Source organism: Neophocaena asiaeorientalis, unplaced genomic scaffold (assembly GCF_003031525.2).
Source record: "Neophocaena asiaeorientalis asiaeorientalis breed wild unplaced genomic scaffold, Neophocaena_asiaeorientalis_V1.1 scaffold406, whole genome shotgun sequence".
NCBI lineage: Eukaryota > Metazoa > Chordata > Mammalia > Artiodactyla > Phocoenidae > Neophocaena > Neophocaena asiaeorientalis.
In genome coordinates, this window is record NW_020173381.1 from 1,025,479 (window position 1) to 1,042,523 (window position 17,045).

A 17,045-nucleotide genomic window follows, 5' to 3' on the forward strand; every position below is an offset into this window, starting at 1 on the left:
CGCTCAGACGCCGTCCGACCCGCAGCCCTGCGCCGCTGCGGCCAGTCGAGCCCGGCTAACTTTGAAAGGGGAAAACTGAGTAGCCGGGCTGGAGGGAGGGGGCTCGGGGCTGCGCGGCGCTCCCTCGGCCCCCCGGAGCCCCCGGGTCCCCCGCGAGCCCCCGCCCGGTCCGCCGCAACCTCAGCATTGGAGCCGGCGCGGGTGTCCCCCCCGCGCCGCCGGGCCGCCCTGGGCGAGACTCCTCCGGCGGCCTCCGGGGCCCCGGGGCGCGCGCAACAGGCGGCCCGAGTCGGCGGGAAGCTGGAGCGCCGGCGGCGTCGGCCTCGGAGGGGTGTGGAGAGGCGAGGCCAGGCAGAGCCCCGCGCAGCCATGGAGTCGCTCCTGCTGCCGGTGCTGCTGCTGTTGGCTGTACTGTGGACACAGGCGGCCGCCCTCATTAACCTCAAGTACTCGGTAGAAGAGGAGCAGCGCGCCGGGACGGTGATCGCCAACGTGGCCAAGGACGCGCGCGAGGCGGGCTTTGCACTGGACCCACGGCAGGCCTCTGCCTTTCGTGTGGTGTCCAACTCCGCTCCGCACCTGGTGGACATCAACCCCAGCTCGGGCCTGTTGGTCACCAAGCAGAAGATCGACCGTGACCTGTTGTGCCGCCAGAGCCCCAAGTGCATCATCTCGCTTGAGGTCATGTCCAGCTCAATGGAGATCTGCGTGATTAAGGTGGAGATCAAGGACCTGAATGACAACGCGCCCAGCTTCCCGGCGGCACAGATTGAGCTGGAGATCTCAGAGGCGGCCAGCCCCGGGACGCGCATCCCGTTGGACAGCGCCTATGACCCGGACTCGGGCAGCTTCGGCGTGCAGACGTACGAGCTCACGCCTAACGAGCTATTTGGCCTGGAGATCAAGACGCGCGGCGACGGCTCGCGCTTTGCAGAACTCGTGGTGGAGAAGAGTCTGGACCGGGAGACGCAGTCGCACTACAGCTTTCGCATCACTGCGCTCGACGGCGGCGACCCGCCGCACCTGGGCACTGTTGGCCTCAGCATCAAGGTGACCGACTCCAATGACAACAACCCTGTGTTTGGCGAGTCCACCTATTCAGTGACCGTGCCAGAGAACTCACCTCCCAACACGCCTGTCATCCGTCTCAACGCCAGTGACCCAGACGAAGGCACCAATGGCCAGGTGGTCTACTCCTTCTATGGCTACGTCAACGACCGCACTCGAGAACTCTTCCAGATCGACCCGCACAGCGGCCTGGTCACGGTCACTGGTGCCCTAGACTATGAAGAGGGCCATGTGTACGAACTGGATGTGCAGGCCAAGGACCTGGGGCCCAACTCCATCCCGGCACACTGCAAGGTCACCGTCAGCGTTCTGGACACCAATGACAACCCGCCGGTCATCAACCTGCTGTCGGTCAACAGCGAGCTGGTGGAGGTGAGCGAGAGCGCCCCACCAGGCTACGTGATTGCACTGGTGCGGGTGTCTGATCGAGACTCCGGCCTCAATGGGCGCGTGCAGTGCCGTTTGCTGGGCAACGTGCCCTTTCGGCTGCAGGAGTATGAAAGCTTCTCCACTATCCTGGTGGACGGACGGCTGGACCGCGAGCAGCACGACCAGTACAATCTCACGATCCAGGCGCGCGACGGCGGCGTGCCCATGCTGCAGAGCTCCAAGTCCTTTACCGTGCGCATCACCGATGAGAACGACAACCACCCGCACTTCTCCAAGCCCTACTACCAGGTCATTGTGCAGGAGAACAACACTCCCGGTGCCTATCTGCTCTCTGTGTCGGCCCGAGACCCCGACCTGGGTCTCAATGGCAGTGTTTCCTACCAGATCGTGCCGTCGCAGGTGCGGGACATGCCTGTCTTCACCTATGTCTCCATCAACCCCAACTCGGGTGACATCTATGCGCTGCGATCCTTCAACCACGAGCAGACCAAGGCATTTGAATTCAAGGTGCTGGCCAAGGACGGCGGCCTGCCCTCCCTGCAGAGCAACTCCACTGTTCGGGTCATCATCCTCGACGTCAATGACAATACCCCAGTCATCACCGCCCCACCCCTGATCAACGGCACCGCTGAAGTCTACATACCCCGCAACTCGGGCATAGGCTACCTGGTGACCGTTGTCAAAGCAGACGACTACGATGAGGGCGAGAATGGCCGGGTCACCTATGACATGACAGAGGGCGACCGCGGCTTCTTTGAAATAGACCAGGTCAATGGCGAGGTCAGAACCACTCGCACCTTCAGCGAGAGCTCCAAAGCTTCCTACGAGCTTATTGTGGTGGCCCACGACCATGGCAAGACGTCTCTCTCCGCCTCTGCGCTCGTCCTAATCTACCTATCCCCTGCTCTCGACGCCCAAGAGTCGATGGGCTCGGTGAACTTGTCCTTGATTTTCATTATCGCCCTGGGCTCCATTGCTGGCATCCTCTTTGTCACTATGATCTTTGTGGCAATCAAGTGCAAGAGAGACAACAAAGAAATCCGGACCTACAACTGCAGGTAGAGCCAACTTTTCTTTCTTTCCTTCTTTGTCTTGGGTGAATAATGTGTATCTGTGTCTCTGTGTGAAAACCCTAGTGCTTTTGTTTCCTATTTAAATACATGCACCCTACTTACAGCGCTTCTTTTTGGAGGGAGGGGGGAGTTTATGTCAGCCCAAGTTGATCAATTCTTTTGAACTGACAGTTTTCCGGAAGACAATCATTTACTGTTCGAATGGATTCTGTCACATAATGATGATGAGCAGAATAGCAATTATCATTTTAAAATTTGCACAGCTGTCTCCATGAAGTTATGGCAGAAAAAAATTAATATGAGAGAGAGAGAAAGATTGATTGATTTTTAGCAGAACCTTGAAGTACCACAACTTGATTTGGGGGCTGTAGTGTTTTGGGGACAGGTACTGAAAGGAAAGGGAGTACTGGCAGCTGCCCTGTCCTGTTGTAGAGAGAACCTCTGAAGAAAGCCTGTGAGTGGGAGTCTAAGGTAGGAAACAAAGTTGGGGGAAGAGAGAACAGGAGTGTATGGGGAAGCAGGCAATTAGAGTGTTTTAGTGTGTTCTTGGCTTATTTTGTATCCAGTCCCCAAACATCTGGCTATGTGAAGTGAAATTCTACTAGTCATCTATATGTTTTCAAATATCTGGTTATTGGGTAGAGACCAAACATCCCAATGAGGAACAGGACTTTTGCATCCAGATGTTTCACTAGAAGTAGCAATCTTCTGGAGTTGATGGTTCTTTCCTCTAATGTGGAACTCTGCTGTGGCCCTAAGAGCTGGTCCTTACCAGTGGATGTCACTATGGGCTGTGGTGTTACAGTTTCCCTTGAAATGTGTGCAGAATATGTGTGTGGTATGTCTGAGAGAGAGGGAGGTGGGGGAAGGAGGGAGGGAGGGAGAGAGATAGAGAGAGAGAGAGAGAGGGAGAGAGGGGGAATAGAAATGTGGAAACTGGAATGACACGTAGTAATTTTTTTAAAAAAAGATTTCCTGATAAGCACTTTGGAGGGTCTTACTGAAGCCCTTCCTTACAATATCCAATTTAGGATAATACATGTAATTTTTTTTCAGCAGTGTATCATTGAAATGGTTGAAAAAAAAAGTTGTTTCTTTAGTTTGCTGAAAATGAATGATGCTACTATTTCCAACCAAGGTGTGTGTGTGCTTTCAACACACCTACACATCCAGTGTGTCTTTTGTGCCATCTGTGCTTGCATGTTAATCAGTCAAAATATGTTCCTGTAGGTCCAATTTGTATTTGACATCAACTGAAATGCACACTTCTGTGAATCAGAGCCCCCTGAATATGTAACAGCCATGCAATTATTGTTTCCCTTTTACTATTCTCTGCGTTACACAAGTTAGTAGACAAATGCTAACCACACATGAATATCAATCAGGTGCCATAAAAGAGCAGCTGCAATGCCTCATAAATGCTTTAATCCTGTTGCTAGTGAAATGGCCATGACTTTTCTTTCCTTCAGCTCCGAGTCATTTCAGATGGGAGAAATGGAAATTAATATTACTCTTACCTTTGAAACCTGTGACTGCCAGTGGCATTTTTTATAGGAGAAAAATGAGGAGTCTATAAAATTTTATTTATATGGAGATAATGATAGAGGGGACTCTTTTAAGCCATTTCCTCAGCATAAAGTAAATGCATAAGACCCTTTCCTTGATGAAAAGAAATCAGGTTGAAATAAAGATATTGAAGGCTTTGCCACCTCTTGGTGATGTATGACTCAAAGTGAGAGCTCTTTCTGAGAGCTTGCCAGGGAGATCATTAAACAGGGAGGAGAGCATTTGAAATGAAAAGAAAAAAAAACAAAAAAAGTGAATCTCAGTGCTCTCCAACTTCACTCATATGTGTATTTTGTAAAGAGCTCTGTTTCCTGCGCTGGTTTGGGATTAATGAAGTACAGTTTAATTAAATAATTGCTCGATACAGAAAGGGCTGTGCAATGAATGCCTCAGCTGAATAATTGGATGGGGCATTGCCAAACTTACCCATCGTGGGTAAACAAAATGATTAGAACTTCTCATTGATTCTAAACGATTAGAAAAGAAAATCAACCCCAGTCCTGGGGTCTTTGGGATTTTATCTGCTCCCAAGCCCCAATAGCATCAGCTTGCCCTCACTGCAAGTCTGCCTGAGCACAGAGAGAAAGGGTGAGGGGAAGGCAACTGCTCAGCTCTAGGAAGATCCCTGGGACATAGCAAGAATGTGCCTCTGGAGATAGGCAATCTCCTGGTCTGATCACTTTTTAGAAACCTAAAGTTTAAGAGCTTGTCTTTCCATGTATTAAGCAGAGGTTTCTTGTTCTCAGCCTCTGCAGAGCCTCTTCCTGAAATGCATTCATTTATGATACTTGCGAGATGATCTGCACTTGCTGTTTGAATTGGGCTCCCTTTTTGTATTCAGACAATTAGCTTTGTCGAGGGAGAATACAGGCACAGTCTTTCTCTTGTAAAGATCAACCTGTATTATTTATTAACCCTATTGTTTTGCTGATTATTGCTCAGAAATGGAATTTCCAGACAATAAGCTGAATCATTGTGTGCAAAGTAATAAATGACTTTGAGAATCTGGCTACATTTAAATGTATTTCTTTTGACAAGTCTCTTAATGCTTGGTGTCTTTGGTGCGCGTTGCTGGGTCTGTGTCAGTGTTAATTAAATTGAGCTCTTTATGTTCCAGCACAGCTGCTTGTAGGTACACCTGAATGGAGAGGGATGCTGAATGCACTAACCTTTAAATTCCTTTGCAGTAATTGTTTAACCATCATTTGTCTCCTTGGCTGTTTTAAAAAAGGACAAAACAGCAAGTGTCTGCATTGCATCTTGGTTTCTCCCATTAGCAAGGAGCAAGACAAAAAGGCTGAGGAGAAAGTGAGCCTAAGGGGAAAGAGGTAAAAAGTCTTTTCCCCTCGTTCAAATGGGTTTGGCTATCAGATTTCTTGAGGAGAGGTGGGGGGTGGGGTGGGGAGTAGAAGGGAGCAGGGCTAGGGCAGTGGGAACGAGGGTGTGGAGGAGAGGAGCTGAGGATTTGTCAAAGGACAGGGTCTGATTTGCTCCCGTTCAAAATCGATCAGTTCAATCACCAAGGAACCTGATTGAGGGTGTTCGTCACATGGCAATTGCTTGGAGGAACTGGAAAGGGGATTATTTTTTATTTCTTTCTATCTCCTCTTCTGTTAAATTAGAACTAGCTTCTTATTTCACCCAGGAGTTCCTTTGGCTTCCAAAAAAGCTCCCGATTTGAGCATTTTCATGCTTTCTCTCCCATAGGCTCAACTTTCCCCGTCCCCACACCCTTGTTAAATGGTCACTCACAATGAGGAATTCCAAATCTAAAGTATAGAAACTTTGGGAGAGGTAGTGGGAGGTTACTATGTTTAATATAAAAACTTTACAGCCCTCAGCTTGTTTTCACATGTAGAAAGCACAGGGAGAAACCTGATGATGTAATGCACCAGAATAAGAAGCTGGAGCGGAGATGGGGTGCAACCCTCTGGGATGCTTAATGTTTATTAATCGATGCATGGTTTGGGAGGGCGTTAGCGATACATGCTGCCTTTTCTGTCACATAGAATCGCTGAATACTCCTATGGGCATCAAAAGAAATCAAGCAAGAAGAAAAAAATCAATAAGAATGACATCCGCCTGGTACCCCGGGATGTGGAGGAGACAGACAAGATGAACGTTGTCAGTTGCTCCTCCCTGACCTCGTCCCTCAACTATTTCGACTACCACCAGCAGACCCTTCCTCTGGGCTGCCGCCGCTCTGAGAGCACTTTCTTGAATGTGGAGAACCAGAATACCCGCAATACCAGCGCCAACCACATCTACCATCACTCTTTCAACAGCCAGGGCCCCCAGCAACCAGACCTGATCATCAACGGTGTACCTCTGCCCGAGGTGAGTGCAGCTAAGCGGCTCTGTGAGGTCCTCCCAGGCCTCTTTCCCATGCTGCTCGCTGGACCCCATCAGCCTCTATGGTAGCACATTCCCTGGCAGTGGTGGGAGAACTTCTCTGCCTAAGCCCATTTCCAAAGTCAGGGTTTGCTACCAGTGCTTCTTGGGGCAGAGGGTAACCCAACATACTGAGCCTTTGTAGGGGTGGATGTTGGGAGTAGGAGCTCAAGGTCTGAGCCTTTGAAATACCTATATGGTATTTTGGCGTAATATGAATTGTACCACCTGTTGCAAATACAGTACGCTTGCCAGCCTGTTGTACCAGTATGACAGTTAAAGTGGCTAAGAATCAACAAGTAGTCTTAAAGATAGATGAGCCCTAGAATGCTCGGGGGCCAGTTTCCTAGTGTGAGAGTGATTCAGCCTTCTGAAGCCCCCTTTTGCTTTTTCTTTGGTCATATACGTGCTTTGCTGAGAATATGGATGGGCCGGTTAAAGAGAGGCAAACAAAAATATAAAAAAGCCACATTGCTGTTTCTTAATAGTTCTTATGGTGACATTTGACAAATGAGGAGGTTGAAACTGTCACTAATAATGAAAATTTCAGGAATTAACTATGTATTTGAGTTAGCTCTGTTTCTCTTTACCAGGAATGACTGTTTTCAAATGGAAGCATTTTTTTTTTTTGGACACTATGTGGTCCAGTGTTTGCTGTCTATTGAAATTTTTCAGGGTAGTAGGGTAGTAACGTGGATGATGGTAGGTTGGTGGCTGGGTGGAAGGCTATAAATAACAGCTCTTAAGTTAATTTCATTTTTCCTTGAATTGTTTAAGTCCCTCTTTGGTTGGAAATTTAATGCACTGGGAGGCATATGCCCTCTTCCAGGCCACTAATGAAAGGAATACTACATACTTGGAGAGCACTTCACAACCTTTGTCTTCTTTGATCCTTACAGTCAGGTATCTTAATAGGTTGCCCTTCAGTAGATGATGAATGGAGGTCCAGAGATGCTAAGGGACTTGTTCAGACTCACTGGGCAGGGATATCAAGAGAGAGAGAGAGAAAGGACTAGATTGCAGGGCTCTATAACTCTGGCGAGTGCTGTTTCAGTGACACTTCCCTGCCTCAGAAATAATTCAGCCTAACATACCTGGGCTGGGATGCATATAAAATGGCCTGATAGTATTTATATCAATTTCATAGGGCAAAGGGTTTTAGGATCACTTTTATCGACTGCTCCTCCTAGTTCCTGAAAAATATTTCTCATCAGAATTAATGGGGCCAAAAAGCAGTGCTTTTCATTAGAAACTGATGATTTTCTTCTAGCAGCAGAGACACCAATATTGTCAATCTATAAATCTATAAGTAAGGATTTATTGAAAATCCAGTATTATGCTAGGTAGGCTCAGTTATAATTATGAATGTCAGTGGATACTACTAGGAACTAGACCATAGACTTTCTGGAGGACTGCTCATGGACCACCAAGAGTTCAACAATGGAGAGGGAGAGGTAGTGCTATGTAGTGGAATCAGATAGAACATGATTTTGAATCTGGGGGACATGTCTTGCTATGGTATTCCTCTGAATCTCTGTTTCCTCATCTACAAAATGGGTACATGTGTCATGCAAGGTTGGTCCAAGGAATAATATGGCATTATGTAATGTAAGGGGACTGACACATAGGTACCCCCTGAATCGTAGGTCTCTTCACCAGACAATAACTGGAGAGTGACTATTGTAATGGCCTGCATACCTGAGTGTAGCTCCCCAGGCACTTATAACCAAAGAGGCTGGTTCTGTATAGAGAAGAGCTACAAAGTGGTGCGGTTACCGTATTCATACTGGACTTCTAAATAATGGAGGTAAAAAATGCCAAGGTTTTGGATTAGGTGCTGACTGCTGCTGCCAGTGGAGATGTACAAAAGAATTGAATCCTGAGGGCTTGGTGACTATGCAATCAATTCAAAGTAGTAGAGAAACATAAGCCCTGGTGTCTATGGGATGCTTTGAGGGGGCAAGAGATATATGACTATATCTGCATGGTTTACTTGAGATCTTGGTGTTCTTTCTGAGATTCTCCTGTGGACAAAATTAAACAAAGTATTGCTTCAGTTATTTAGAAAAGCCATTGAAAGTCTGAATTCTGATCCTATCTCTGACTCACAAAGCAAGATACTTTCTTATTTAACAAAGTCATGCAGACCTAGCGTCTAGGGCTAGTCAGGGCCAAGACAGCATATATTAGGCATGGTGAGGTTGTGTATTTCTAATATGCAGTCCTGGAGAGTTCAACTGACAAACCCATTCAGAAAGGAGAGAGGCCCACTCACAGCAGAGCATGAATCAGGCCATTTAAACCTGCATCTGTCACAAAGTCCTGCATGGAGAAAATGACACTTCTTTTCTTCCCATACCAGAGGCCCTTGAACATGGACTAGGTAGAATACTTAGGTACAGTGAAATCTGTAGAGGTGTAGGGATGATTGATTCATACATTCAACTAATATTTGTTGTGTGTCTATTCTTTGTAAGGTTCTGTTGTAGGCTCTGGTGTTAGAGAAATGAAAAAGATGTCCTCTGATCTCAAAGAATGCACATTCTAGTGAGGGAGATAAGCAAATAGGTGATTTGCGGTATGGAGTGATAAATGCTACTATCAGGTACAATGGGATAGTCTCCATTACTAGGATAATAATATCATAATATATTTCCTACCTTTTCTTTATATTTTTCCGAATTAATTAATTGATCCATCTAAGAAACCAACAATTATTAAGCAATTATAGCACAGAGTGTTAAGTGCTACCATGTGATGCATATAAGATTCTGTGGAAATTTCTGTATTAAATCTTATTATGTCATGTATATTTTTCTCTATATTATTTCATTAAACCATTTTTAAATTCATTAACTCAACCCAGGAGCATTTATTGCACACTTAGAACATGCCAGACACTGTATAACTTGCCGAGGATACAAAAATAAAACACTTGATCCTTGACCCCAGGGAGCTTACGGGGAGACAGACAAGTAAACAGGTCATTTCAGTTCAGGAGAACATCTCTTTACTGAGCACATATTACATTCTTACTCACCAGACTGGGACCAAAGGTCACTACGCATTAGGTTCCTTTGCTGGGCTACCTTGTGGACAAACTCACTCCCTTCATTAGCTGCAGCGTCGGTTACAGGGCTTACTGGCAATGGTATTACAGAGGAGTGAGAATTGCTTCCCTCACAGCGCTGCATCACACTTTAAAGTTTATCACCATGGCATTAAATCAAATCACTAAACATTGTTTGAGTGTCCACTGTGTGCTCAGCTGTGTGGCAGGTACCATGGGGATCCCAAATAAATATAAGATGTAGCATCTGCCTTCAGAGTTCATAGTTTGGTTGGGGAGCTAAGATCACCCACATGATTTCCCTGTAAGCAACACAAAAGGGTTTCTAACCTCCAGTCACTTTGCAGCCTGCTTAGTACTCTCCTGCTACTCCTTCCCTGGCAGCGCAGCCATCATTTATATGTAGATTTACTGTTGAGCTCTCAAGTTTGGTGCTGATGTGAGGGTAACTTTTGCATCAGTGTGCAGACCTAGCCACATTTGAATATTGTTGGCTCTAGAAACTGAAGGGAACGTGACTTTAAAGGCAGTTAGATAGGAAAAGGCAAAGGGAATGGAGCACTGAAACATTCAATATTAAAAAACTCAAATTAAAAAATGCCTCACCAAAGAGACTGGATGTTTGACCATTTCAGCCCTCCTGAAGGCAGGAAGAGGTCCCACCCAAGTCTCTATTAATTACCAGCAGAAGAAATGAGTTGCATTGGAACTCAGCCTTTAGAATTATGGAGACCATCTTGCCTGGAATTCTTTTTTTGTTTTGTTTTGTTTTTTTGCGGTACGCGGGCCTCTCACTGTTGTGGCCTCTCCCGTTGTGGAGCACAGGCTCCGGACGTGCAGGCTCAGCGGCCATGGCTCACGGGCCTAGCCGCTCCGCGGCATGTGGGATCTTCCCAGACCGGGGCACGAACCCGTGTCCCCTGCATCGGCAGGTGGACTCTCAACCACTGCGCCACCAGGGAAGCCCTTGCCTGGAATTCTTTGTCTTCATTTACCTGTCCTCTGATGTTGGTCAGGAGGTCAGCTGTGTGGATTTTGTGGTTTTGTACACAAATTTGATGAGGGAACGTGGAGGATGCTTTTGCTGTTTACAGAAGACTTTTGTAGGATTAGTGATGTCAAGTATCTCTTAAATATTTTAAATTGAAGTTGAGATTTGCATTCTTTGGCATCCTGGTTTATTTAGTCCGTAGATTTAGTGTATATGTAAGTGAATGTGTGTGTGTGTGCACATGCATATGGGTGTATGGGGTGGGGGGATAGTGAAGAGAGGGGAAAGGAGGTTGAAAAAATAGATAATGGAGAAGAAAGTAAGTCGTTTTGCCAGTTTGCTAAGATTTTTCTAAACTTAGTCCAGTTTGTTTTATTATTATTATTATTTTGATACACGGGCCTCTCACTGTTGTGGCCTCTCCCATTGCGGAGCACAGGCTCCGGACGCGCAGGCTCAGCGGCCATGGCTCACGGGCCTAGCCGCTCCGCGGCATGTGAGATCTTCCCGGACTGGGGCACGAACCCGTGTCCCCTGCATCAGCAGGCGGACTCTCAACCACTACGCCACCAGGGAAGCCCTAGTCCAGTTTTTTTAGAGCCTCCTCAGTACAGCAAATAATGTTTCTTCCAATCTTATGGAATGGTGGCATGACTTCTGGGTGTCTCTGTATGCTACAAAGTATTACTCCTTTGTACATCAGCATTCCTGCATTACCCTTTTTGTCACCCAGGTCATTGTTGAAGGAGGAAAATGAAACTCATTTCTTCTGCTGGTAATGGAGACTTGGGTGGGACCTCTTCCTGCCTTCAGGAGGGGTGAAATGGCCAAACTTCCAGTCTCTTTGGTGAGATATTTTTAATTTGAGTTTTTAAATATTGAATGTTTCAGAGCTGACAATTCTAAGAGAGTGATAGTGGGCAAGAGCTTCCAGAATTCTAGTCATAGGGTGCATAGGGATTTAATTTTGGTTTCAGACTCCATCTTGAGCTCTCTCTTTTTATTTTTCCTTCTTTCACTAGCAAACTGTAACATCTTTGATATAAGACATCCTCAGGGTGTGTGCGTGGTCTGCTATGGTCACTTATGGAGCAGTTTCATAAGTAGCAGCACGGTAGCAGTGGATGAGTTTGCAGGACAAGGATGTATGTGGCAGACCGGATTGAATGCTTCCAATTATCCTACCGAAAGTCTCAGTGCGTGTTAGCTTAGTGCAAATAATGAAACTAAAACATCAGTTAGGCTTTGAAGAAAAATAAGAAAGAAATAGCATGCTTTGGTCCCTAAAAAGAGTTTTAAAAGTTAGGGATTTGCAGTGATCTGAGTGAAACTCTGAGCTAAGGAGCTAGAAAAGCAGCCACAAACCTATCAGGTGTCAAGTTCAGAAGTCACTAGAAAATTAATAGGTACAATGAGGCTGGTTAGGATAGCAAGGTAACGACACAAATCACCCCCTCGAATTAAAACAAACCAACAAACGCTTCAGGAAGCAATTTTATTGTAATTTCCTTGTTTTGACAGGGTCTTGGAACCATCTGAGTCTTATCCCTAAGGGTCAAAAGTACCCCTCAGGCTTCAGAAGGAAGCAATGGAAAATAGTGCAGCCCACATATTTTCAAGGCTCACTCCAGTTTTCTTAAAAATCAAAGGCTCCACTTTTACTGAGAGACAGTCTAGGGCCACCCATTGGCTACATTGCATCTTATTGGCCCGTTTCACATCTAGTCTAAGCAGTGCGTTTCCCATGGGGATCCGCTTGCAAGATGTGTTCCAGAATAAACTGCTCCTCTGTCATCTCCATGCAACTGCTGCAGAACTGAGTTAGTTTACATTAGTATTTGCTAATTTATTATTATCATTCCTTATTGGCAATTAACTGGTTACTTTAGAGATCATCTCTCTCCCCATACACCTTCACTAAAGTTGAGCTCAGCCAGAGAGCTTGCTAATGATCCTGAGATTTCTCTCCCTAGGGCACTGGAGGCAGGACATTTTCCATAGAGGATTCTGAGCCTTTGGAATTCCTCTTATCCGAGGACCACTTGCTTTGGGTCCCAGTAACCCTACCTGGTTTTTCTCTGTCAGTCAGATTTATAAGGTGGGAGGAGCTGCAGACCTCTCCTCCCCTAACCTTGCCCTAGTCTTTGCTGTGGCTTTGGTATACCATGCCCTGAGGCTGAAGCAGTAGGGTTGGGGGATTTCTTGCTCGGAATTGGAAGACTGAAAGAAGATGAAGTCACCTCCTGGCAAAGCTGGAGTCTTTCAATTATGGTGCTGCAGTGGATCTGAGGCGTCTGCTTGGAGTTTGAGATGTTGACCCCTCTGAATGTGTATCTCAGCTTCTAGGGCTTAGGGGAGGCCAAGCTTGACTGGATCAAGTGTCTCAGATGTGGGTAGATGAAGCCATTTGTACAAAAGGCCTGTGTATAAGAGGCGGGAGGCTGGCTCTGGAGCAGCCATTTTCCCCCACTGAGAGGAGGCTTGATTTCTTGATGTGTGACTGGCTGGCCTTTAATGTGAGCCTCATTTACTTCGAACAATTGATAGGCTTGAAGTGAAAAGTCCCAGAGGATCAGTTGTTTGTAGAGGGAAATGCTCTTCAAGTTACATTTCCTCTTTGGCTGTTGTGTAGTTAGGAGTGGTTTTTGTGTGGGCTGCATGGTGAGGGTCACTCTGCTTCCAGTGGGTGTACCCAGGCTGCTAGTGCCTTCCTATGTCCCCCCAGAAAACCAGGAGGAAAGTACTGCAGCCTGAAACTGGAGAACAGGTCTGCCAGCTCTAGGAACTTGGGGTCCCATGAGGAAATCTCATTTGCCATCATTCAGCAGCATTCAGGATTTTGCTTCAGGATACTGGTTAGGACCACACAGCGCCACAGCACTCCTGGAAGAGGTGTCAGAAGGGACCAGTATTTCTACTCTATAATCATGAAAATGGAGTTGCAGAGAAGGCAGATGAGTTGCCCAGGCACACATCATTTGGGGCCAAACTGGGTCCCTTTGGATCGATAGCAGTTCCTCTGTTGCAGTTTCCAAGTGCTTTCTGTCACGTAACAGAAAACTTGACTGGATTCCACAAGAAGACCTGTGGCTATACCTTTGGCCCGTAGTTGTGTTCCTGAAAAGTTGTGCAGCAGGAAGTGTTTGTTTTGTAAATTAGACCCCCTGTTAACCACAGTAGTGGCATTCCGTATAGAAACACTGTGGTGGATTCTTTCATAAAGGAAAGAACCCTTGTGTAATGTGAATAATCAACTCCTTACCGATTTCCTTTGTAAATCTGGATTTTTCACATATCTTGTTTGCTTAAAGTGCAATTCCTCACATTGGCAAGATTTACAAAGCCTTTGAAAGGTGGGCCAATTCATTATTCCCTTGACTTCTCACTGTTTAGCCTTCCTGGTTGAATCTCACTTAATTACAAAATGTAATTATGTAATATGTAAAATACATGGTGTCCAGAGAAGACAGATAATATCTCCCAGATTTAACAAATGTTAACATTTCATATTTGCTCCAGATTTTAAAAAATTAAAGGTTACAGCTATCCTCTTCCCATTCTATTCCTCTCCCTCTATCCATTCTTTGTAAGTCTGTAGCTGGAAGAACAGCAACCCATCAGGAATGTTTTTGGTGCATTTTGTCTTAGCCTTATGAGCTCGCTTCTGAAAGAGATGGCTCTCATTTTGCAGCCCCAGGTCCTAAAAGCTCCCCAAGTCAATATGGGTCTCCTGGATTGAGTAGAGCCTGGGAATTACTTTGGAAAATGAAAACGCTCTCTTAAACTTGCTTTAAATTCAGCCTTTGGTAGTATATAAAGATGTTAAAAAAAATTTCAGCCTTTGGGGAGGGAGAAAATTACTTTTTGGAAAGAAAATAAGTGAGAGTGAGAGTTAGACAGATTGACAGACAGACAGGTGTCAGGGGCAGCTATCTTGAGTTTTGAGCAGACCATTTGGGATTGAAGCAGGCAAGAAGCTTGGTGTGAAGCCTGCATTCTCCTTGAGCTCAGTGTTCATGGACTAGCACTGGGGCTTCTCCATGTCAGATGCTTAAGCACTGCCTTGATGTGCATAGTCTTCCGATGCTCCATTAAGTCTCCGAATGCCAGGGTGGCCAGTTTTCAGCTTCTCCCACCGGGCCCCATCTGGCCACTGTTCTGTGGCAAGCTGCTCTCCCTCACTGCCACCAGCACTGGTCTTGGCAGTCTCTGCTTTCTGGATTATTTTTGCTTGTAAATTTGATTTCCAGAGCATGAAGGGCACTTCATCTCAGATTGTGTAGTTTGCTCTTCTGAACAAAATGGATTCCCTGTGTAAGCTGGTGGGAAGATAAGTTCAATTCAAAGGCCAGACTCTCCTTTTAGGGGAGTGTGTGTGCGTGCGTGTGCGTGTGTGTGTGTGTGTGTGTGAGAGAGAGAGAGAGAGAGAGAGAGAGAGAGAGAGAGAGAGGGAGAGAGAGAGAGGACATATCTACTTGTCTCACCCACTTATTCTGCCTCTGAGGTGATGGAGCCTTTATGAGCTGGCCTGATTGTATACATATCTATGAGCTTAGCTTCTCAGAGCTCCCCTCCCCACAGTGACACTCTGATGGTTATCTCCCTGAGGAAATGCTTATAAACCTCATCACAGCAGGGTGTGATCCCCCAAATGTGAGGCCAGGGCACCCCAATTTGATATAGCCCAGGGACAGATATCCTGGGGACTATTTTTAATTGAGAGCTCTGAGTAGGAAGCAGTCAAATAAACATTGCTGTGCGTACAACCTAGCTTAAGAAAACCTTACAGGGAATCTCAGTTCCTTGGAAATGATTTTCTGAGTCTCAGTTTCTCTTTTTGTCTTTTTTGGGCATAATTCTGTTTAAAGTCTTCCTCTTTGATTCACTTGGCTCAAGGAAATCTGGTTTGGGCTGCCTATGTGTATAGGTACTTCGCTATAAAACCATATCTTTTCTGAGTGAGATGTATGAGTAGGGAGACTAGATCAGACTGCATTCATAGGGATTGACTTAACCTTTAAGCAACTTTTTTTTTATAACTAAAGATGCCTGTAATCTAGCATTCATATTTGAAGCTTGACATGCTTGAGGGATACAGGACTCTGGAAATGCAGGGACAAGCAGAGGCATCTGGCTGTAGGTAATGTTGAATGACTTGTTGGAAGACTGATTCCCTTCTCTGTGCTGCCAGGCACAGAGGCCATGGTGAGGACACAGGCATGCTGCCCTCAGAAGACTGTCACTGACTCTGATCTTGCCATCCTGGTCATTTCTTTAATTAGTGCATTTCTATTTTCTCAAGTATGGACTTTCAAGTGATAGAGTATGCTAATGGCAACATTTGTTCCTAAGACCTTAGGGGAGAGAACATGGTGGCATTAGTATTAAATAATGTCTTTTTCATAGTGAGATTTTGCCTGATTTTTAATTGCAAAACAATTTATGATAGTTATGGCTCTTTAGAAACAAATCTCAAATGCTATATATGAAACACCAATTTTCTGTGTGGCTTGTGAGCCTGCTAATGGGATGTGTGTCCTTCCATCTCTAGGTCACTCTTTCTAATTTTGCCTCTACTGGTAATTCTTTAGAAACAGAAAAAGGTGTGTGCTTTGTTGCAGCAAGAAATACAATAAGGAAATGCCTGAAATGGAAAGAAAGTTAAACTGCTTTTGCACGAACTCTATGTAGGGTCCTGATAGAGCAAAATCTTATAAAACTGGTAAAGCTTGGTGTTTGCACATCTGATCATCTAGCGCCCTCAAGAAGTGATCATGGAAGGTGGAGAAAAACTGAAGTGCAAGGGTTCATCTGGAACTGCAAAGGTTTGTGGCTGTGCATGGTGTCATATTTGGAGTCAAATATGTGTGTGACACTTGCAATACCTTGCTTTCCTCACCCTTTGAGCCTAGAAAGCTCCATTGGGACAGTTATCCCTAATGTGTGTGTCACCCCTAGTCACTGTATTCCCAAAGATAATCTAGAAATCTGTAATTCTGGGATAGGGGAGGAGGAGGTCACTAGCAAAACAGGTGAAACAGAATTAAAAACCTCATAAAAGAGGAGCTTTAGTTTATTGAAATCTATTATTACTTAGGAAAGCAGACTCCAAGACATTGAGAATTCTGAAAAATCCAAATAGATGCCAAACGGCACCAATCCTGGAACAAACATATAAGGAGACTGGGTCAGGGGATCTCCAAGTTCTTTTGCGGTTCTGAGTATAATTTGAATTTTGCAGTATTGGTTTGAAAGGTTTCATATAACTGCATTAAGGTTTGAGTCTATGATGACAATGACTGCTACAATGGCTACCACAATGGTGGTATTGAGACTAAGGAACTTAGCTATGACAGGTGACACAATAGGTACGGCTCTTTAGCTTTTACATGAGGGCAAGATATTCTGTGTCTAATGTGAGTTGTATGTACATCAAAAGTCAGTAGCCTCTCTATTCAAATGGGTCTCCTTGTCCAATGTGAGTTCTGTCATAAAG

General features: G+C 45.6%; 1 protein-coding gene across 3 annotated transcripts in view; it reads left to right on the forward strand.

Annotated features, from left to right (window-relative positions):
- Positions 1 to 369: 369 nt before the first annotated feature.
- The window catches only part of PCDH19 (protocadherin 19), a 104,725-nt gene continuing 88,049 nt past the window's right edge, over positions 370 to 17,045 (forward strand). For 2 of the 3 annotated variants that reach the window (XM_024746551.1, XM_024746552.1), the window contains exons 1-2: positions 370 to 2,516; positions 6,107 to 6,434. In XM_024746551.1, the coding sequence (XP_024602319.1) occupies positions 370 to 2,516; positions 6,107 to 6,434 (2,475 nt within the window). Of the gene's footprint in view, positions 2,517 to 5,284; positions 5,426 to 6,106; positions 6,435 to 17,045 lie in introns of all 3 variants that reach the window. The other variant, XM_024746550.1, reaches the window with a different exon arrangement.